This window comes from Musca domestica, unplaced genomic scaffold, assembly GCF_030504385.1.
Source record: "Musca domestica strain aabys unplaced genomic scaffold, Musca_domestica.polishedcontigs.V.1.1 14, whole genome shotgun sequence".
NCBI lineage: Eukaryota > Metazoa > Arthropoda > Insecta > Diptera > Muscidae > Musca > Musca domestica.
In genome coordinates this window covers 105,135-128,869 of record NW_026712192.1, presented here as the reverse complement: position 1 = coordinate 128,869, position 23,735 = coordinate 105,135, and the positions used below count along the sequence as shown (strand labels likewise).

Sequence of the window (23,735 nt, the reverse complement as noted above, 5' to 3'; positions counted from 1 at the left end):
GAATAATGTTTTATTACTTGTTTATATTACATTAAAGTTGAAAATACGTTATTCACTTCCACGTAGCCTTGGAGAAACTTGGTAAAATCATGACTTCTTTCACACCCATAACGATTTAGTCCGGGATCATTTGATTCGAACTCATGATTGAAGTACTTTCTTTGGCATTAAACTTTTGGCTGGTAAATTAGTAATTCCAACAGCATCTTAGTGTTATCTGGGTTTAAATGATGTGAACCACAATTTAATAGTTTACAAATCTCCTTGGCAATCCACATTAATTATTGACATTTTTCTTTCTCTTGTAGCCTTCACATGTTGCTGCTTGGCGCACAGAGGCTGCAGCTACCACAAACTGAATTCCACACCATTTAAACTACATGTACTACATCTAAAATGAAAATGGACTACTGGCAAATGGTTGTAATAATGGAAACCTATTCTACACACCTCACTCTCTCTTTTTTAACCTAAGAAACAAAACTACAAGAACTTTATCCAGGGTGAAAATGAAGAGTTTTGAGTCATCATCATCATCAGCGTCGTCGAATAGCTGCTAATATCTTCTACTATTAGGTACTACTATAAAGAAAGAAAGAATGAAGAATATTAACAAGAACAACAACAAATGAAAATGCTCCCACCTTTTGTCAAACATGACATGTGACAACAAAGAAACAAACAAAAACACACCATACATAACAAAAACACAACCTCAAAAGAACAACCTAATCTAATAATAAAACAAATAGTAATGCTACAACAAAAAGAGGTAGAAAATAACAAATAAAACAACATCAATCAAGTTCTAATAACAGCAATTTAGGGATCCTGATTCTTAAAGGATTTTAAACAGCAGGTTTTCATGCATTCATTCATTCAGTCATCTACTACTACTTATCACACAACATTAACATAATATCTACAAAAATCCATACCAGAGAGAAAACAAATCAAAATGAAACAAAAGAGAAATATCCTTTTTTTAATATTCATCCATCAATCACACTTATATAAAACAGCATGTTTTTTTTTTAATTCGCAACGAGTAACCATTTTTTTTTTTGTTTTCTGTAAAGATATGAAAGTAACAAAATTAAAAGCGCTACAATTTCAAATTATGTAGAGAAAGAGAGAAAATATATTTACCACATATTTATAATAATAGAGAAAACAACAACAACAACAACAACAAAAAGGAAAGAAACGCAAAAAAAAAAAACAAACAGATCCGCCCATCATCATATTATTATTATAGAAGAGATATAGAGAAAACATCGATTTCCGTTTTTAAACAAACTAAACAGAAACTAATCACTAGAATAAAACACAACAATGTTAGAGAAAGTATTGTATTGTTTTTGTAATCCGGAATTGTCCATACCAAGGTCTATTTTATAAGGCCACACAGATGGCGGAATTCAGACTCGAATTTTGTTCTTGCTGTCAGAAGTATTTTGGCGAGGAAACGATCCAAAAGAAAAACAGTTACACAGTAAGACCACCATCTGACTAGCAATTTTGCTGTCCAAATATGTTTTTGTGATGAGATTTCAAAATGAACCTCAAAAAATGTTGGACCCTAAAAAAATATTCTTTGTGAAAAAGAATTGAAAACAATTATAATTTTTGTTGATTTCGAGGCCGCAAAAAAAAGTTGTTATTCTTTTTATTAATTTTCCTGGGTGAAAATGTATCAGAAAATAAATTATTTTGAAGTGTTAATAATTCACCACCTGTGTAACCTGTTCATAGACCTTGGTCCATATACCGTATAAATATCATTTTCAAATGTAATGCTTAAAATATTGTTTTTACAACCTACACCACATAATGGTAAGGGTATTATTTATTCTTGTGAACAAAACGAAGGTCGCATTTATTATCCGATTGAGATGAAATTTTCCAAACAACGTTTGTTTGTCCCAAAGACGAACCCTATTGGAGTTGTTGATAATCGGATAATATTTAGATATAGCTCCCATATATATCTTCAACCGATTTTGGGTTAATTGTGCATCAAATGGCCAATATCTGTCCGAAAGTCCTGAATGTTGGCTCACCACATAGTGGTAAGGGTATTATATCTTTGTGCAATTGTTTATAACATAGAGAAGGAAGCGAGATAGACCCTTAGTTACTTTTGTGGATCTTCATAAAATCACTCTCTGAGTCGATTTATGTATGTCAGTCCGCCTGTCCATCCATGTGTTCTTGTGAACAAAATGTAGGTCGCATTTGTTTGGCCCAAAGACGATCCCTATTGAAATTGGTGATAATCGGATAATATTTAGATATAGCTCCCATATATATCTTCAATCGATTTTGGGTTAATTGTGCAACAAATGGCAAATATCTTTCCGAAAGTCCCGAATTTTGGCACATCGCAACGAATTCTGTCTAGAAGAAAGTACATCAAATTTGGTGAAAATAGGTACAGATATAACTATGCCCCCCATATATATATTTCATCCGATTTGGTGTTTAAATCCCTCACATTCGTAGTATGCATTCGACAACAATGATATTCGGTACCAGATATCTTATAGAGCTCGGAAATACCTTTGGCAAATTTTATCTGTTCAGATTTGGATATAGCTCCCATATATATCTTCAACCGATTTCGGGTTAATTCAGTCCAAATGATCGGAATTTTGGCACATCGCACCGAATTCTGTCTAGAAGAAAGTACATAAAATTTGGTGAAAATAGGTTCAAATATAGCTATAGCTCCCATATATCGGTTTCATCCAATTTGGGGTTTTAAGTTCCTCACATGCGTAATATGCATTCGACAACAATGATTTTTGGTACCAGATATCTTATGGAGCTTGGAAATACCTTTGCCAAATTTTATCAAGATCGCTTCAGATTTGGATATAGCTCCCATATATATCTTCAACCGATTTTTTGGTTAATTGTGCACCAAATGGCCAATATCAGTCCAAATGATCTGAATTTTGGCACATCGCACTAATTCTGTCTAAATTTGGTGAAATTCGGTTCAGATATAGCTATAGCTCCCATGTATCGGTTTCATCCAATTTGGGGTTTTAAGTTCCTCACATGCGTAATATGCATTTGACAACAATGTATTTGGTACCAGATATCTTATAGAGCTCGGAAATACCTTTGGCAATTTTTATCTGTTCAGATTTGGATATAGCGCCCTTTTATATATCCTTAATACGATTTCAGGTCTATTGTGTAAATAACAGCTAATATAACCTAAATGGATCTAATTTTCACTTTTCCGACGTATTTCGGCCATAAGCAAAGAGGTGTTGGGTATCATATAGTCGGCCCCGCCCGCCTTTGGACCTTTCCTTACTGGTTTTAATTTGTTCAAATATAGAGAACAAATTATTTGTAATCGCCTTTAACCACTTTAGTCTGGGGGATAACTGAAAAATGCCTGTTTCGGAAGATGGAAAACAAATTATACAGAATTTGCTTCCCCATAAGCCTATATCTAACACCGAAAAGAGTGGGGCTGAGTAATTGATATCGTCATCACCTCAATTCGAACTCATGACCCTTATGTTACAATGACCTGTGATTAAACCCACCCCAAGTTTTAGGTCTGATTTTGCAATGAATATGAACGACTTGGATCTTTTCTCAGAGAGCACCTGACAAATTTTCTTAGAATAATGTTTATGTGTCGCTCGAAAGAAGTGGCACAAGGGTGCTTTCACTGAGTTCTCGATCTCCTAATCGATTGACTCGGATCCACGTCCTGCCAATTCAGTTGATTTCCTCACGCCATTAAAATTTTAATAAATTTGGTCCTTTTCATTTTATTTTCTATCCTCATCAAAGTGATCCCAGAAAGTCCTATTCCCAGAAGTGGGGTTATGGCAAGGGATTATTTTAAGAAAGGTTTTGACCCTAAAGCAGTTGAAAATCTGGGCCTTTTATGAAAATTAGAATAGCAGCGCTGTAAAGAGTTTAATCACAATTCCAATTTTGAACTAGTAGGACTTACCATGGTATAAATTTTGGGCATTTTGGGTTTTCGAGAAGGTTTTTTTTTAATCTTCTATTTGTCTTGCAAAGCGAAGGTAGTCTTCTTGGCCGACCATATGTTGGTCTTGTATAAATCCATTGTACATGCACAAATCAAAGAAGGGGATCCCTTTTCTAGACATTGAAACTTGAAATATTTCGAATATTTGAAAAGCATTAAAAAAATGCAATTACATTTGAAAATGATATAATTTCCGAAATTTGAAAAAGTTTTAAATACCACCCATCAAACACACAAACATTTATTACCATTTCTCCATTCATCCATCACACATGCCATGAAGTTTTCCCCAAAAATATCACCTCAACCTTCAAGAGTTTCCGTTTTTGGCATATCCCTATTCTTTTTTTTTATAAACAAACAATATCATATGGAAATATAAAAATAAGAATTGTTATGTTTTCATTTTCAAATAAAATTTGGTTTCAATTAAAGAAAAAAAAAAAAACAAAACGAATGGAAAATAATTCGGATACTATAACAAAAACACAAAAAAAAAAAATAAAAACAAAATGAAAACATGTTGTTTTTCAACGCTGTTTTGTAACAGAAACCACCAAAAAAAGGCAACGCTTTATAAGAAAAAAATAATACTAAACAAAAAAAAATAAATTAAAAACAATACAACCACAACAATATTAAATGTTTAAAGAATTATAGAAATAATAAAGAAAATATAGTTTTTATTACAACAAATAAACAAAAACCCTACAAATTAAGAAATAATTAAAACAAAACTACAAAAAAAAAAAAATAGTCACCTCCCCCCGTAATGATCCTCCCCTACTCCTCTCTTTCTCACATGAACAAGAAGCAAAACGAATAACATCACCATCATCACCACAATGACTACATGCAAAGAAAGAAGAAGCCAACCTAACTCCCTCCCGTTTTTAAATTTTAATTTTGATTTTTAAATTTTAATTATTATTTGTTTTAGTAAAACCAAAAACACACACACTACCACAATATACTAATTGTTAATCTACCATATCTAAATCTATATTCATACTGTAATGATTTGAAAAATGTAGCTTTAGAAAATGACGAAGAAGATATTTATATTGAGAAAATATGGTTGAGTATCCAGTCTCTTGAAAAGTGTAAACAAATATTTCTATACTAAAACTTGGCTGGTTCCTTTATTTTTTAAGAAAATGTTTGAAATCGTCATTTTTTAGATTAGAAAAAAAAAGAAAATTAGAAAAATTTTCCCTTTTATGGAAATTGAAATAGAATTTTTAGTACTTTGGAAGGTTTTAAGAGATTAATTCCAATTATAAATTTTTACAATATCGAACAACCTTAAGAAGTTGTAGTAAATTAAGAGGATTAAATAATTTCTTAGGCCATTAAAATGGTGTTAAATGTGACCATAACCCCATTTCAGGAATTGAGACTTTCTTTTGATGACAAATTGAAATCAAATAAAAAGACTTTAATTTCTCAACAAAAGGAGGTCTTACTTCCAGAAGTGAGTTATTTTTTAAAAGAAAACAATTACAAATACCTCAAAACATAAATTGCAACTTTGACAAAATATTACCTCAGGCTATTAAAATGTCATTAAATGCGGTCCTTTTCATTAGATTTTCAAATCTCATCAAAGTGATTTCAGAAAGTTTCATTTCCAGAAGTGGGGTTATGTTAAGGGATTATTTTTTTAATAAAAGGAAGATTATCTCCGTTTAGCAGTTGAAAATTTATGCCTCTTATGAATATTTAAGAATAATACCACAAAATGTGATTTAAGAGATTAACCCCAATTCCAATTTTGACTAAATTTAACAAAATATGTTGCAATGAAGTAGAATGATTTTAAATTTTAAAATAGTTCCTTGGGCCATTCTAATGGTATTAATTTTTCGCAATTTTCATTCGACTTTAAATCGGGAATGATTTGGCAGAATAACACAATCCTCTATTTATACTCTACACCACATTGTGGCACAGGGCATGATGTAATGCAGGAGGAAACGTAATAGATCCATGAATCTTTTCAAAATCTCCATAGAATCACATTCTGAGTCGATTTATGAAATGAAATTTTTCACAATTTTTTGTTTGGTCCTAGGACTAATCCCCTTTGAAATTGGTAATAATCGGTCCAAATCTACATAAAACCCTCATATATAACTTGGTCCTTATTGTGCGCCATATGTGTGTGCCATATACATTCAAATAGGATGTATTCCGGCACATCCGACCGAGTTCAGTCTAGAAACAAGTACTTCAAATTTGAGAAAAATTGGATCAGATATAGGTTTGGATATAGCATCCATATATATCTTCATCCGATTTCACGGTTATTGTGTATCAGATATGTAATATCAGCCCAAATTGAATGGAATTTTCCACATTCAACCGAATTTTTCAATTTGCTGAAGCCCGGTTTCCATATGTTTTTATACCCTCAGCCATATAGACCCTAGGTCTCTTTGGACCAAATCTATTTCAGGACATTTGGAGTCGATCTAGCGATGTCCGTCTGTCTGTCTGGCTGATGCGCACGATAAATCTCGAAGGTAGTATCCGATTTGGTTTAAACTTGGTACATCGTAATATTATTATCAAACTTAAATCGAGTTTAGAAATGGACAATATTGATCCACTAATTCTGGTACTTCCCCTACAAAACGTCGAAATTTTCAAAAAACAAAAAAAAAATGTTTTACTGCACAGAACGGGAAACGATAATCCGATTCTGCTGCAACTTTGCAAATCTTAATATTTGCTTCAGTGCTAAGTCAGGTGCGAAAATGGACAATGTCGGTCAACTCCATCAAGTACCTCCCCCACAAGGGGTCAACATTTTCAATAATTATGACTCCTATAGATTGTGATGTAAGTGTTTGATTGCCTTCAAATTACACATGTCGCGATATTTTTAAGCTAAGCTCTGGTGTGAAGATGGAATATATCGGTCCACTCCTACTGGTACCTCCCCCACAAAGGGTCAAAATTTTGAATATCGTAGAAGCTCATAAATCGCGAAATTATCATCCAATTTCATTAAGACTTGGTACATCTCAATATTTCCATCAACACAAGATCTGTTATAAAATGATACAGATCGGACCATTTCTTCTGATACCTTCCCTACACAGGGTTTAAGATTTTTGAAAAGCAATACGCTCAAAGAAAGCAAAATAAGCATCCAACTCACTTCAAATTTCACACATCCAAATATTTTTGATTACACAAGATCTGTTGTGAAGATGATATATATCTGCCAACCCCTTCTGGTACCTCACCCACAAAGGGTCACAATTTCCAATGCTTATATCTGCTGTCATAACTTGCCAAACAAGTCGGCGATTCTTTACAACATTCTATATCTAAATATTTCTTTTAACCCAAAATCTGATACATAAATTTTGAACATAACAATTAAATGTAATATGAAAATGAAATAATTCGGTCCGCCATATCTGTTACCTTCTGCATATTTCCACATTTTCCAAAAATTCGCACATATCTCACATAAAGTATAAGAAATAGTCGATATAGTCCAAATCTGGCACATTGTAATATTTATATCAGTGTTAGGTCAGATACGAGTTGGCCAACTGCTTCGAAACCTCCCCCATAAAGGGTCAACAGTTTGAATAATCATAACTCAAGGCTCGTGGGGTATACATCTGTCGTCAAAACCGACTGATACTATTTTACTAGTTTTGCATAAAATCTTGTAAATAATGATAACCCATAACCTCACTTTTCTGCAGGATCCATGTAAAGAATCTAAATTAGAAAACATTGGCAGACCAAGAAAGGACAGCGTTATTAGATTTCCTCTTCTCCTAAGTAAGATAGCTTTGGTAGGCAAAGTATTTGTATGTTGTTTTTTTTATATCTTGAGACTGGACAATATATCCGCCATGAATGAATTAAGGTTTTCGTTGAATAAATCACTTTTTTCAAATCATTACAGTATTTTTTATATGTGTTGAGTTGGTAGATCATCTAACAATTATAGCCTTTTATTTCACTTGTTTTTAGGTTATGTTATGGAAAGCAACCACAAAAAAAAAACTACAAAAAAATAATCAAAACAGAAAAATAAATTGAAAAAAAAATCAACAAAAATTACAAAAGCCAATAAAAATAAATAAAGAAATAACACTAACTATTATTACAGTGAAACAAAAAAAAATATCCACAATGTTAAGTTCTATATATGTAACAAAAAGTTTATAAAGAAAAACTACTCAAATAATTTCTTTTAAACTATTTTACCCCTCTTTTAAGAAACCTCAATTCTATTGCTCATTACAAAAAAAAAAATCTAAAAATTAATTTCTTTTCTGGCGAAAGAATGATTTTCCCCAAAGTCTGACACCGATAAATATCTGACCATAAATTAAATTTTGTTCTAGACAACTTTTCCGTTAAATGATGGCTTTGGCGTAATCAGTCCATGGACTTTCATATCCTCCCCTCCAACACTTTTCTACTCCTCGATTTTTTTCTCTCTCTCTCTTTTAAATGTTTATCATTACATGGAAAGAAAAACTCCCCCCACCACCACCACTACCACCAATCAAAAGAAAAAAAAAATACCCCCCCAAATAAATTTATCTGTGTGTAATAATTTAAGCAGAATTACAAAAAATTAGTAACTAAAATCGAAAGAAAGAAAAATCATAAAAACAAAACACTATATACATATTGAAAAAAAAAAAATAATAAAAGGAAATAAATTTCTAAAAAAACAAGAAAATCAAGTGGAAATATAGTCAAGTTATATATACATTAATAAAAAACAAACAAAATTTAAAAAATATATATAAAGCACATAAAACTAAATGCAATTTGTAAAAAGATAAATGCCCCCTCCCCCCTCGTAATTAATCTATAGTTATAAATATAATTACAAAACAAAAACAACAAATATATACATACATATAGAAATATATAAATATATTTAATATACATATAATGTAATTGAATATAAATAACTAAATTATAATTATTATAAATAATAATTAATAATTTTTAATAAGTTATAAGAAGAATTATATAAAAAATAATAACGTATTAATGTATGTTTAAATGTGTAAATTTAAAATTAATAAATTAATCTATATATTAAAAAAACAAAAACAAAATAAAAACAAACAAAAAACAAATTAAATAAAAAAAAATTCAAATAAATATTTGTAAAAAAAAAAAACACATGACAAAACTTTATTCAAACAGACAACAATTGCCTACCTAGAAAAACCAAAACGAATACAAAAACAAACAGATTCTATTTTCTATATGGACTAATGATGATATTTATACTCCCATCACACCTCCACCACAACTGAGACCACTTTTTTACATTGAGCGACCAATATGCAGCAGCAGTTTTAGTTTTCTTCTTTTGTTTTTTTTTTTTACAAAAATATGTTGACAAATTCAGATTCTCTTTATTTATCTAAGAGAAGGGGGAGCAGAAGGTATGATCAAAAATACAATTTAGTTCTGTTTTTTGGGAAGTTATTGGGGGAACAGCATTTTATTATTTCACTCTTGCGTATGTCAGCCCAGTAAAAAAATTGAGCAATAGGTACTGTCCTATTTAAGATTTTTTAAGGTTTTGGAAATATATTTCACATGAAATGCATAACAATGGGGTATTTGATAATTCGATATATCAATATTGGTTTATACAGGGTGAGATAAAAAAACTGCAAAAAAGCCAAAAGCCATAATTCTGACATTTTTCTTTAACTTAATGTTTTTTTTTTTTTGAATGAAAGCTGAAATTGTCGGGAATAGGATCAAATTTTAGAATAAGTTTAGATTTGTTCGAAATGGCCAATGAAACCGTCACACGCTGCCCGAATGTTGCTCTGCGTTATTTTGGCCCATTCGCGCCGAAGCGCTTGCCTGAGGTTATCAACACTTTGGTATTTTTTAGTGCAAACCTTGTTTTCCAAAATACTCCAGACACAATAGTCCAACGGATTGGTAGCCGGAGATTTTGGTGGTCAGAAATGAAGCGAGGAACCTCATTTTGTAACAATTCTTGGGTGGCGCGTGCTGAGTGCGATGGTGCTGAGTCCTATTGGAATGTCCAAGGTCTAAGGCCAAAATGTTTGCGTGCCCATGGCTTTAATACACCCTCCAGAATATTTTCCCGATAATATTCGGTATTTCTTCTGATGCTACGGTCGATTACTACGAGCGGAGAGCGGCCATCGGCTGTTATGGCGGGCCACACCATCACCATGGCCGGTGTAGTGGACAACCAAAGGTGCACATTTTCAGCTGACTTCTTTGGCAAGTAAACACGATCATTTTGTTTGTTTACAAGCTGCTGGACAACGAATGTTTTCTCATCGGAGGAAACCAAATTCACCACTTTCGGCCAAGCGAAGCTACTCTTTAGCTCTTTTGAGTCTATTTTCTTTCTCTTGCGGTGTAAGTTCTTGCACTTTTTGGAATTACAATGGCTTTGTCCCGAGCTCATTTTTCAATATTTGCCGAATGAAATATTGCGATATGCTCAGCTCACGATTTTTCGACCACTGCTACGCGGGTTTCGATCAAGTCACTTCTTTACTTTTCGAACAATTTCTGCTGATGTTGCTGTTTTCTTCCGTCGACTTCCTTGACGTCGCGCTATGCTACCAGTATCACGGTAACGAGCGATGGATGGTACGAGACACAAAAAGATTTATTCACATTTAAATGCTGGGGTGCTCTAACGATAGCCACTTGTGATTTTCCAGCCAAATATAAAACAGTCAAGTATTCAGAGGATTTACTCTATCACCCCGATTCTTAATGACAATTCCCTGGGAATTTTTTCCCTATTCCCTGTTCCCCTATTCTAAATAAAATCTCCCGGGGAATTTTTTCCCTTTTCCCTTCTCCCTTATTCTAAATGAACTTCGAAAATGGGAAACTCTTCCCCGGGAAAAAAGTAGGTATTATGAATGTCAATAAAAGGGCGAATGTGATAACGAATTTTGGGAATAATTCCGCCAAAAAATTGCAAGCGAGTTGTGCCAAAAAATGTAAGTATTTAAAATTTTTCATGAAAAATGAAAAAAAAAAACATTTATTTTTACTTTCAGGTCAAAAACAACAAACAAAAAGCAGTTAGACATTCTGCTTACCTCTATGCAATTACATAGCGATATTGCGCGAGGTTGGTTTAAGGGAGGAAAAGAGGAGCTAAACCGGGTATGGCGCAATTTGGAGGCGGAATTAAATGCTGCCGGGCCACCATCAAAAAGTGTTGCCGAGTGGAAGAAGGTATGTACCACAAAATTTGATTTGTACAATGCACAAATGACAAAAATGCAAAACCTTTTTCAGGTATGGGCCGATCAAAAAAAGTATGTACGGCAGAAGGCGGCACAAAACCTCAAATACTCCAGAGGAACTGGTGGAGGCCCCAACATGGAGCAGAAGTTTTCTGCAAACGAAGAGGCCATATACGATTTGGTTGGCATGAAGGAGTCAGTGGAAGGTGTGGCCATCAAGTATGGGTTAGGATCTTCCACTTCTACAATACAGAACCCAGAACGCCTTCCAAATGAAATTCTGGAGTTGCTAGAGCCAGACGGAGAGGAGGCTGAATGTCCTGCGGTGCACAGCAATGAAGACACTCCGCAAAAGCCGCCGGCGAAAAAAATTAAAATAAGTGGCCAGCATTTCAATACACAGGCATCCGCTCGCGACGTTCTATCAGAAGAGATAGACATTCAGAAACGTATGTTGGATGCAATGATTGAGCAGCAACAAATTTCAAAAAAGGTGTATCGTTCTATTGACCGCCTTTATGAAGTCAAAAAGGAAGAACTAAAAGAGCAGAAAAGGCACAATTTAATTATGGAAAAATTGCGGCTAAGAGAAGTGGAGGATAAAATTGAAAAGAACCGCCGACTCTTAGAACTGGAAGAACTGAAAAATAATCTAGAAAGTACCTGAATATATATATACACATACACACAGACTGAAAACGTGCATATGAACGTACCTGTAAATAGTATTAGTTTTGTTTTTAGTTTTAGAATATGAATTTATGTGTTTTCTTTTTGTTTGTTTTTGAACATGAATTTTATTGAGTTTTTTTTTGGTTGTTTTTGAATTGTTTTTTAGTTTGTTTAAAATAAAATGTGATGCTATTCCTATGTGATAACTAATCCTATGTTTTATTATTTTAATTTACAAATATACATTAGGCTGTCGCAATATATATAAGTGATTGATTGCCGTTTATTAGTGTCTGAGTCTAAATTTAGGGGAATATCTACTACAGATTATGTCCAATATTATTTCTAATATTTTGGGCAACCGACAAATACTGCTGCGTGGCCAAGGATACTACATCACTATCACTATATTGTATGCTAATACTATCAACATGTTCAACATCGTTGACGTCAGTATTGCATTTGAAATGAATGCATATATTATGCAAGGCACAGCAAACATTTGTGATTTTTGCGGCTTTTTCAGGAGAATAGTGCAACTCCCTAGCACCAAGAATGCACCTCCATCTATTTTTCAAAACGCCATTGGTGCGTTCAACTACATTGCGGCACTTTGAATGGATTTCATTGAATTTAATTTCAACTGATTCATCCTGTGGACATCTATGAGGGGTCAAAAGCCACGGTTCTAGAGAATACCCTGCATCTCCTAGTAAAAAATAAAATATTAATTTGTGAATACTTTCTGTTGTCATTCAAAACCTTACCAAGGAGCCAATATTTACTACCGCCTGTTCGATAGACTTCCTCAAGGTGGGCTCGCAACTCGCTGGTATTCCAAATGAATGAATCGTGGCACGCCCCAGGATGCGATGCATCCACGTACTGAATCCTCAACTCATGATCACACACCTGTAATTTTTGTTGTTGTTAAAAATCAATTATTGATCATTCCGATGAATATCTTGAACACAAACAATCAGCGAAACTACTTACCAGCATAACATTCAAACTATAGTAGCCCTTCCTGTTGTAATATAAGTGCTTATTGGCGGAGGGAGCAATAATGCGGACATGTGTTCCGTCAACGCATCCTATAACGCTCGGAATGCCATGCTTTATATAAAGCGCTAAAGCAATTTTACGTTTCTCCTCTTCCGTTCTGCAGAACCTTATCCATTTTGGGCAGAGATGTTTCTCAAATATATTTATGACTTCCGTGAGAACTTTGCTAAGACTACACTGGGCCACAGACACGTCGCAATCTTTTCCTATGCCTGTTTGGTACCCGCCTTCCGCAAAGAAGCGTAGAGCCGCACTTAGTTTCACAACAGGAGAAACTGCAAATGACTTACGTTTAGGTTGAATGTTGGAAGTTAACACGCCCAACAGATACTTGAATGCCGGTTTGTTTACCCTATAATATTTTTCAAATCTTTGAAAAGTAAGATTCTTGTTAATAAATAAAATTTAATAATAGTTTATTCATGTATGTACTTACAAAGATTGAGGCAACTCAAGTGGGTTGATGGCATCGCGTAACCTTCTCCTTTCTATCCTTTGCATATTTTTCTCCTGCTGCTGCACTTCAGCGTTTTCTGCATCAGCTAGCATCACAAACGCAACACTAAACATTTTTAAATTGTTTTTTTATAGTTCTTTTTTTATTTTTAATCACTTTATGCTTTTGAAGTCATAAAAATATTTGCAAATTGTTAGCCAAACAAAACAGCTGACGCAAAACAGCTGACTTCGAATAATCGAAATTCTCTCTCCCTTATTACCATTCTCCCCGTTTGTTTAGAATAGGAGGATTTTATTCCCGGGAAAAATAATCTCCCCGGGAATAATCTCCCGGGGAGTATTCAGAATCGGGCTGTATATTCCGCTGCGAAAAAAAGCTTGATGGGAAAGGAAAATACGATAAGAACACAATTTAGTACTCAGTGATATTGAGCAGGTGCTTTTGCAACATAACTCGAAAATAGGACACCGCAATGCAAACAATAGCGAAGAATGACAAACGAAAACCCAGAATTAGTAATGACAAATATTTCATTTTTTTTTGTGCAGTACATGGTTTCTATAAAAATCTTAAAACTTACAATAACTGACTAACTTATCGTAGTTATGAATTCCGGGGGTTTATGGTTTAAGGACGAACATGAACTTGAACAAGAAGGATTTTGAGAGCGTTTGGGTTATTCGAAATTTCGATGTTGGGATTCTGCTGATCCGGTTCGAGCCCTAGTTTTAAAAAAATCGGCTACCTTAATGGGCTTTAACCAGAGATATTTTGGAGTAAGTTGGAGTTATATATCATCTATCACAAATATCGGAATTTGTGAAATTCGAAGAGAATCGGGTGATTTTTTTTTTCTAATTTTATAAGCGTTTTGATTTTTAAAATGTTGATCCTTTGTGGGGGAAGTACCAGAAGGAGTCTTCCGATAATGTCCATTATAGCACCTGACCTGGCACTGATAAAATATCACGACAGGCAAAGTTGAAGCAAAATTCGAATAACTATCTTCTTTTTATGGGGTAAATTATTCTCTATGGAAAATTTGGACCTCTTGTGTGGGATGTTGATTTTGCTCATCTTCAAAAACTTCAATATGAAAAATGATTTACCGATTTTTTCTATACTTCGCTCATTTGTGAAGATGGAAAATACGGGACTCCTTCCAGTTCCTAGACAATAATGGATCAAAATTGTAAATAACACAGTGTGAAAATTCTTTTTTTCATTATAATGATAAAAGCTGTAGATTACACTTTGCGATAAAGTTAAACTTTTTCAGAAAAAAACCTAATAGATTCTAATAGCAGAGCTAACAAAAAAGAAGATACATGCCTTCGGCGCTTTGAAAGTTTACATCGCAAAGAAACCAAAATAGATGCGACCAGTTCCGCCACTCTTCTTTCTCCAAAGATTCGAAATTTTGTGAATTGTATTAAATTTCTTACATTTTAAGTTTATAGTGTCATCTGCATTAAAACAGATAACTCTCTCTAACTCTCAAGCGAAACACAAAAGAAGTCTTTTTGGTCCTTATTTAAAAATATGAATAAAAACTCCCTTTTAAACGCGATCGTAGCATGACAAGATATTCTACAAATTTATTTTTCTTAAAACTCTACTATAACTCCTAGAAGACTTCAAAAGTCTAAATCTTACCTAAACGGTGTCAATGTAGCCAAAAAACCGAAAATATTTCCCAAATTTTTGATTTCTCGTTCTTTTTTTTTTTTTGAGCGTGAAAGTAATCCAAAATTTAGTTTAAGACAGAAAGTTTCATAAAAGGAAATATTCTACACAAAATTTCACTGCAAATCTCAGAATAAACCATATATCTGGATTTAATCGTTTCGTCACTCGAAAGTGGTGTTTAACAGGTGAAAATTATGTGTTTTTGGTTGCTAACTTAACACGTTTAAATTCTTAAGGCTAGTATACACATAATTGGTCTGTTCCAGGACTGCAAGAAAGTAAAAGTTGTCACTACGATAAACGATTTTCCCTTTATGATATCGAAGAAAATTTCAAAACTAGTAGACTCTTGCAGGTACTGGAACAAATGTTAAGTCATATGTAAAGCTAAATTCTTTACATTTATTGTATGTATATTTATAACATGCGCTTCAACAATTGTTTTTCTGAAAGAAATCATAAAAACTGGCCTTTAGGGGGAAGTTTCTTTGATACTTGAATATTGTAGATCAAATTTCAATATAAGTCTCTGAACAGAAGAAGTTTGTCTATCTACCATAAAAAATATTATAATTTTTGGTTTATAAAATACTTTCTTTATTTTCGACAAATTTAACACATTTTCCAAATTCGCTGCAAATATTCTTAAAATTTCACTGTCCTGCGAATGAAGTTATTGAAATTTCAAGATATACATATATATCAGTTTGTACATTAAAACTCCGAAAAAGTTTGGGTTCTCATTCGAAACCTTAGCCTTAACCCCACACACATGAAGGGACCGCAATATGTTGAACTTTATTTCGCAACATTAAATTTAGACCTTTGAAATTGTATAAAGAGCTTTGGATTACTTCGAGAATTATTGATATAAAACACGGGCCTTGTTGGTCGCGACATTTTTATATTTTAGTCATATTCTCCATTTAATTTTACCAATTTGTTTTTTTTTTTTTCTGCAATCTCCAGGCTATCCAATATTTCTAACAAGATTTGATCTAATGTAAAGATGATTTTATGTCGGCCCACTGTTTCTCGTGTCCAAATTTGGGTGCATAAATTTCAATTTTAATTCTTTTTGGTCTTCAAAACTCTTCCCATTTTGGTTGTGACCTAGGAATAAATCGAATGTGGACTTGAACTATTAAAACACTGCAAATCTCAAACTAAATAAAACAGTTCCTGGATGATCCAACATTCCATATCATAATATTGCCATAATTCTCGTCTAGTTAAAATCGTAATATCATATAGATATCCAATTAAAGGCCCGATTACATATTTTATTAAAGTCGTACGTAAATTGCCTTTTTCTTATTTTATATTATAGCATACTTTTAGGAGCTCCCAACAATTTTTAAACTTTAATGTAACTCAACACAATAAAATCTTTATATTATACATTACTATAAATATATTTATAGTTTATTTATTATATTTATATTAATTTGTACTAACCCATATATAAAGAATTTCCTTTCACATTGAAAACTCTCTCTAGAAACATGCTATAAAAATGCCACAGATAATTGTGGGAAATGTGACTTTGCATATGACTCTAACATTATGTGTAATATAGCCTTAAACTAAATAATTATTGTGGAATCTGTAATTGGAGTTAATATCTCTTTTATCCCAATCCTTTAGGTACTTTCCACAAAAATTACAGAAAATTGAATATTTGTAAAATTTTTAGAAGTTTACGGAAATGTTTCTATCATTTTAAGGCTTGCTTTGTTCAAAATTCTTACCTCTAGCTGAGGACATACTGCTGCCACCTTCTCTCTAAAAAATATTGTTATATTTTTGTAATAAGATCACCTCGAAATATATATATTTGTACAAAAAGAGTCCACAACATTTTCCATCTAAATTAATGTTTAAGTTAACATTTTTTTCGGTTGTTATTTTCTTTTCTTTTCACATTAAAACAATCAATCTCTACCTACTAATCTTAACTAACCAACTCTAATCTATCACTGGACCAACTTTGAATTGTGAAGTTTCAGAACAAACAAAAAAAACCAACAACAAATTAAAACAAAATCTCTAAAACACAATAACAACAACAACAACAAATCTAACTTAAAATCTAACAACAACTAATATCTGTGACAAAAGAAAAATTTATCAAAAATCTCAAAAAAAGACAAAAATAATTTTTTAAAAAATATATATTTTAAGGTAGTAGTTATATATACCAATAATAATAATAATAACAATAAAATTAATAAATAAATATATGTATGTGTGTGTAGAAAATTTATATGAAAATATTGTGTAAATTAAAAAGCAACAAAAAGAGAAAAATAACAATAAAAAAAAATATGAATTACAAAAAATAAACAAAATCGAAGTTACTCAAAAATGTCAATGAATGGAGTATTTTGTTTTTAATTTCATCAGTTGGAAAATGAAAATATAAAACATCCTTTTTTATTTGCAACCGATTCTTCCTTTATGATATTGGAAAAAATCCAAAACTAGTAGATTCTTGCTGGATTTGGAACAGAGCAATTATTGAAGAAGGAATAGATTTTTCAGTTAAAATTTTTATTTGGTGCACCATTTTCTAGAAGAAAATACGTACGTTTTTGAATTTTAGATACATTTTTTCTTTATAAAAGCAAACAAGTAAAAAAACTGTAACTGTACGGCCGGGTCGTACTTTAAATACCCTAGACCATTTGGTACAAATTTGGTAATTTTCAAAAAAAAAAAAAAATGCGTAAAAAATTCTGTTAAAATCTTAAAAACACCGAATATAGCCGTATATTAGGGTTCATACGACGACGTGAACCTGCATAAGCAACTTTGTCACAAGCTATTACAATATTCAAATGCCGAACTTGAAAATAAATCTGTAATGTAGTTAAAATCATCAAAATATAGGGAGGTATCATGGGGGTTATAAAACGTGGACCTGCACAGACAATTTTCTGGCATAGGTTGCAGCATCCATTACGAACTTCAAATACAAAATTTTAAATAATTCCGTTAAATAATGTCGCTAAAATCATCAAAATACCGAATATGGGGGGGTGCCGTTATATGGGGGCTATACGAAGACGTGGACCTACATGGCCCATTTTCTGTCTTAAGCAGAACTATCTATTACGAACTTAAAATACCAAATTTGAAACAATTCCGGTAAATAATGTCGCTAAAATCATCAAAATACCGAAAATACCGGGAGATACCGTTATATGGGGGCTATACGAAGACGTGGACCTGCACAGACAATTTTCTGTCTTAGTCTGTAGTATCCATTACGAACTTCAAATACCAAATTTGAACCAATTCGAATAAATAATGTCGTTAAAATATTCAAGATACGTGGACCTATATGGCCCATTTACCACCAATACAAAAAGTCCTGCAGACATAATACACATTTGAGTAAAATTTTATCAACCTACTTCATTTTGTTTGGAAGCTAGAGTGATTTCCACAGACGGAAACGTGGGGTCTAAAATGTATATTTCGAGGTGTTACAAACAGAACGACAAACTTAATATGCCCTCCACACTATGGTGGAGGGTATAAAAGTAATGTCCTTAAATCACTTGGCACATTCTGGGACAGAGACAAGAAAACTTCCACATATAAAAATTATTTCCTATTTCAGTCTAGGAAAACGTAAATCGACATTAACGATGATTTCAAATAAGTTTTTCAAATTTTGGAATTTCAATCGAAAATAAGTTAGAAACAAGTCAGTAGGTTTTGTCGACAGATATATACCCTCGAATAATGCCCGTATATTTTCAAAGTGGGAGAGACAAGATAACAGTGAGGAACAGTCATTGGAAATTTATTATGACAGACTGTGGTTACAAAATTTATACATGACGATACGATCTATCACGTTAGCGATGGAAACTATTTCGAGTTGTTTTGGTATAAATCGATTAACTAAATCTCAATCTAAATCGGCAAAAAATCAGAAATGCGCACGAAGTTATTTCCGAGTTCGGTCGACAAGAGTAATTTCCCTTCCGAAGTTTCCATGTATATCCTTGCGAATTCTGTCCGACATTGGTCCGAAAGTTGGCTTAAACATCAGACGATGCTTCGACAACACGTCAACCACTCCTTATAACTTTCGGTCAGAAGTTGGACCGCATACTCATGCGACATCGGAAGTTTCATCCGACTTTCGGTTCGGAGTCGAACCAATAGATCCGTGACCTGAATATCAAATTTCAGGATATCAGCTTCATCCCTTCAGGCAATGCCAAATTAATTAATAACTATTTATTACGCATATCCAAAACAATCTACATCTCTCCATCCTAGACACACACAGTAATCCAAAATGAGTACCATTTAGTACTTTTCGTACAATTATAATATCCATTTCCACAACCACCTCAATATCTCAAATCTAAATACCAACAGAGACCTCAATATCATATTTCCAAATCCCAGCCATATCCCTTTATCCCATACCCAATTTAGTATCACTCAGTACTTTTCGAACAATTGTAGTACACATTTTAGAAATCACCTCCATATCTTAACCACAAACCTTAACAGTAACATCTATATCAAATTTCAGAATTTTATCTCTATCCCTTCACCTAATACCCAATTTAGTAGCACTAAGTACTTTTCGTACAATTATAGTACACATTTCCGACTACACATGAACCGCAACCCTAATACCAAATTTCAGATTTCAAGTACTATCTGTTCACCAAATACCAAATTGTACCAATATGGTACTCTTTCGTGCTTTTTTAGTTCCCATTTTCAAAACCACCTCTTTATCACAAACTAACCATCAACAAGGACAAAATTTCAAAATTCCAGTTTCATCCGTTCACCTTTAACCAAATCTGGTACCATTTAGTACAGTTCGGACATTTCCGAAACAACCTTTATATATCAAACTTATTTTCCAACCTTGATTATCATACCAAATTTTTAGCGCTATCCGTTCACATAATACCAAATGGTACCATTTTGGAACTTTAGTACCATTTGTGTGACTCTCATTCCAAATTTCAGAATTCTAGCTCATTCCGTTTATCAAATACAAAGTATTCAATTTTCAGTACATTTTAAGTACTTTTCGTACGCTTTTAATACGAATTTCCAAAAACCCAGGCTTATCACATGCTCAGATACCAAGACTGACTCTCGTGCAAAATTTCAATATTCAAGCTCTATCCGTTTCATCTGGCAGTTGTCATTAACGGCAAATATACACATAATGTTAAAGTCATATGTAAAGCTGTTTTTTTTTTTGTTATTTATGTTAGGCGTTTTTATAACATACTTTAAGGCGCATGGTATAAGTGTAATATAAATATCGTATATCTTTATTATATACAATTATACAGTGTAGCGTTTCATTAAAGTTTATAAATTGTTCGCGCCTTAAAGTTTGCTACAAGAGTGTTAATTTTCAAATGTAAAAAAGCAGCTAAGTTCGGCCGGTCGAACATTTTATACCATCCACCATTCGGAAATAACTTAAAAATTAAAAAAAAATCCGTCTAAATTACCGCTCAAATAAAACCCCTTATATGGGGGCTATACGAAGACGTGGTGCTGGATAAGTAATTTTCTGTCATAGGATGTGGTAACGATTCCGAAATTCAAAACAATGACGTGGACCTGCATAGACAATTTTCCCTCATAGGTTGTAGTACCCATTACGAACTTCAAATACAAAATTTGACGCAATTCCGGTGAATAATGTCGCGAAAATCCTGCAAATACCGAATATCTCTGGGTAGAGTTATATGGGTGTTATACTTAAACGTAGACCTATAAAGAAAACTCTCTTCCATGGGGTAAAGTACTCCTTGTTTGGTTTTTTAGACTATACCATTGAAAAAAGGGGCTAACATCATCAAAATACCGAATGTCGGGAGGTACAATTATATGAGGGATATTGTGGGACTATATAGACAATACTCTTTCAGGGTGTTAAACCAATTCCTCCCGAATATCGGGAAGTACAGTCATATGGGGGATATACGATATCGTGGACCTATATAGACAATTCTCTTCCAGGAGGTAAAGTAGTCACGAAGAACTCCTTGTGTACAATTTCAGACAACTCCATGAAAAATGTGTTTAAAATCATTAAAATACTGAATACCGTTATATGGGGGCTATACGATATCGTGTACCTATATAGACAATTCTCTTCCAGGCAGTAAATTACCCACAAATTACCCTTGTGTAGAATTTCAGACAACTCCATTGAAAATGTGCCTCGGCTTAATCGTCTAAGAATTTTACGCTGATCAAGAATATATATACTTTGTCGGGTCTAAAATTATTATTTCGATGAGTTACAAACGGAATGACGAATTTATCCCTCCATACTATGTATTGTGGAGGACATAAAAATCACTTTTTATATGACTATAACACGATGTGAAAACTGGCCTTAAGCATGACTGAGTTTCAGATGCCCATCATCCGTTCCTACATTTTCGACCCATCAGTAAAGATGACAGGACTATCAGATATTGTTTGGAGGTCAACAAGCTGAGCGAGAAGCCTAAGCAGAAAATGTTGTAAAAAACAGACATTTTTGTAAAAATCGAACAGATATGTATAAATTAAGAGCACCAACGCTTAAGATGCTCTCGAACCAGAAGGAATATTAATAGAACCTCAGTTACGATTAACGACCAAACGATAACGAAGACCTGAGCCGATAAATTGAAGCCGGTCAGTCTGAAGAGAACCCCAGAAGGAACAAGGAACAAAGAAATGCTCTTTTTCGTATCATATTGCTTGCCACAGAGGAGGTAACACTCAAGAACCTTCCACTAAGTTTAAGAGAGCTACAAACGAATGACGAAGATTATTTCCATATGCCAGGGCAATAATTTTTTTATACCCTGCATACTATGGAGGGTATATTAACTTTGTCATTCCGATTGTAAGTCCACGAAATACTCATGTCAGACCCAACAAAATATATATTCTTGATCAGCGTAAAATTCTAATTTATTCGATTTAGTCCGTCTGACTGTCTGTGTGTCTGTCTGTTGTAATCACGCTATCTTTCGAACGAATTGAGATAGAGGGCTAAAATTTTGCAAACATGTTTATTTTGCCAGTAGGCAGGTTAAGTTCGTAAATGGGCCATGTAGGTTCACGTTTTCATATAGCCCCCATATAACGGTACCTCCAGATATTCTGTATTTTGATGATTTTGGCGACATTATTCACCGGAAGTGTTTCAAATTTGGTATTTGAAGTTCAAAATGGATACTACAGCCTAAGACAGAAAATTGTCTGTGCTGGTCCACGTCGTCATATAGCCCCCATATAACGGTATCTCCAGATATTCGGTATTTTGATGATTTTAGCGACATTATTCACCGGAATTTTTTCAAATTTGGTATTTGAAGTTCGTAATGGGTACTACAGCCTGTGACAGAAAATTGTCTGTGCAGGTCCACGTCGTCATATAGCCCCCATATAACGATACCTCCATATATTCGGTATTTTGATGATTTTAAGGACATTATTCACCGGAATTTTTTCAAATTTGGTATTTGAAGTTCGTAATGGATACTACAGCCTGTGACAGAAAATTGTCTATGCTGGTCCAGGTCTTCGTATAGGCCCCATATATCAGTACACTCCTATATTCGGTATTTTGACGATTTTAGGTACAATACCCAACGAAATTGTTTGAGATGTCGTATTTGAAGTTCGTAATGGATGCTACAGCCTGTGACAGAAAATTGTCTTCGTATAGCTTCGATATAACGGTACCTCCCTATGTACGGTATTTTTATGCTTTTAGCTCAAGTTTTGTGTTTGTGTTTTCATCTTCCTAACTGGCGTTCGTATTTCTATGTAATCGATTCGATTTTGCAATCATAATTTTTTTTTGGAATTTTCATATTTATGCCCGCCAAAAAGTATGCAGAGATTTGTGTGCTGGAATTGTACAAGAGGGAGGTTCTATTATATTTTTCATTCTCCTTGTGACGCCTCCAAATATTCGAAATACTCTTGAAGTAGCATCAAATTTTATGCTAATGGAACCATGTATTTCAGTCGGCAACATCTAACTAAGACCGAGTTTTAAATTTTTACTAAGACGTTTATATAATGCCCAGGATTTATCTTATTGGAAACGGTATATATCTATCGGTACCTGTAATTCGAGAATTCGGAATCTCATTAGATTAGAATCACTTCTCGAATCACTTTGTAATCTCGGTATAGTTTCTATATAATAGTACCTCCAGATTTTAAGTTTTTTTTTTTTTAACAGGGTTGAATCATGGCACAATTGCAGAAGGTAGAACAAAGCATGCTCAAAAAGTCTATTTGACACAATAAGACTCTAGTACAGAGTTGCATTTTCCTAGTTTACTGGAAGGTGAGTAACCTTTCTTATTGAGCCATGTTTTGAATGTAATTTGGCAATTTGAGTTTTCTTTGAATCGCCACTATATCGGTAGGGATTTTGACATATGCCCCAAACAGTGACCCGGACCGATTTAAGTGGTTTAAAGCTCCTGGCTGTAGCTGTAATTTGATATTTTGCAGTCAAATTTGAGCA

At 33.4% G+C, this 23,735-nt stretch overlaps 3 protein-coding genes across 14 annotated transcripts in view; 2 read left to right on the top strand and 1 right to left on the bottom strand.

The window, feature by feature from the left end:
• LOC101901288 (uncharacterized protein DDB_G0283357) overlaps window positions 1-8,688 on the top strand; it is a 162,249-nt gene extending 153,561 nt beyond the window's left edge. For 11 of the 12 annotated variants that reach the window (XM_059119062.1, XM_059119061.1, XM_059119059.1 and 8 more), the window contains one exon: window positions 309-8,688. In XM_059119062.1, coding sequence (XP_058975045.1) covers window positions 309-359 — 51 coding nt within the window. In that variant the 3' untranslated portion in view covers window positions 360-8,688. The remainder of the gene's footprint in view (window positions 1-308) is intronic. The other variant, XR_009341689.1, reaches the window with a different exon arrangement.
• A 2,094-nt stretch (window positions 8,689-10,782) lies between these two features.
• LOC131801072 (uncharacterized) lies at window positions 10,783-12,177 on the top strand. The gene is made up of 3 exons (XM_059119051.1): window positions 10,783-11,043; window positions 11,104-11,284; window positions 11,348-12,177. Coding segments are annotated over exons 1-3 (798 nt in total). The 5' UTR covers window positions 10,783-11,041; the 3' UTR covers window positions 11,963-12,177.
• Window positions 12,178-12,228: 51 nt separating this feature from the next.
• Window positions 12,229-13,835, bottom strand: LOC131801071 (putative nuclease HARBI1). Its single transcript, XM_059119050.1, has 4 exons — window positions 13,469-13,835; window positions 12,964-13,402; window positions 12,735-12,879; window positions 12,229-12,676 (listed from the first exon to the last, which is right to left on the bottom strand). The coding sequence occupies exons 1-4, from the start codon at window positions 13,600-13,602 to the stop codon at window positions 12,288-12,290; spliced, it is 1,107 nt and encodes a 368-aa protein (XP_058975033.1). The 5' UTR covers window positions 13,603-13,835; the 3' UTR covers window positions 12,229-12,287.
• Window positions 13,836-23,735: the final 9,900 nt, after the last annotated feature.

Coding starts and splice junctions, on each gene's coding strand:
- LOC131801072 (XM_059119051.1), top strand. Junction 11,285..11,347: donor GTGTTGCCGAGTGGAAGAAG/GTATGTACCACA, acceptor AACCTTTTTCAG/GTATGGGCCGATCAAAAAAA.
- LOC131801071 (XM_059119050.1), bottom strand. CDS start 13,602: ATGTTTAGTGTTGCGTTTGTGATGCTAGCTGATGCAGAAAACGCTGAA. Junction 13,403..13,468: donor CTTGAGTTGCCTCAATCTTT/GTAAGTACATAC, acceptor TACTTTTCAAAG/ATTTGAAAAATATTATAGGG. Junction 12,880..12,963: donor ATAGTTTGAATGTTATGCTG/GTAAGTAGTTTC, acceptor CAAAAATTACAG/GTGTGTGATCATGAGTTGAG.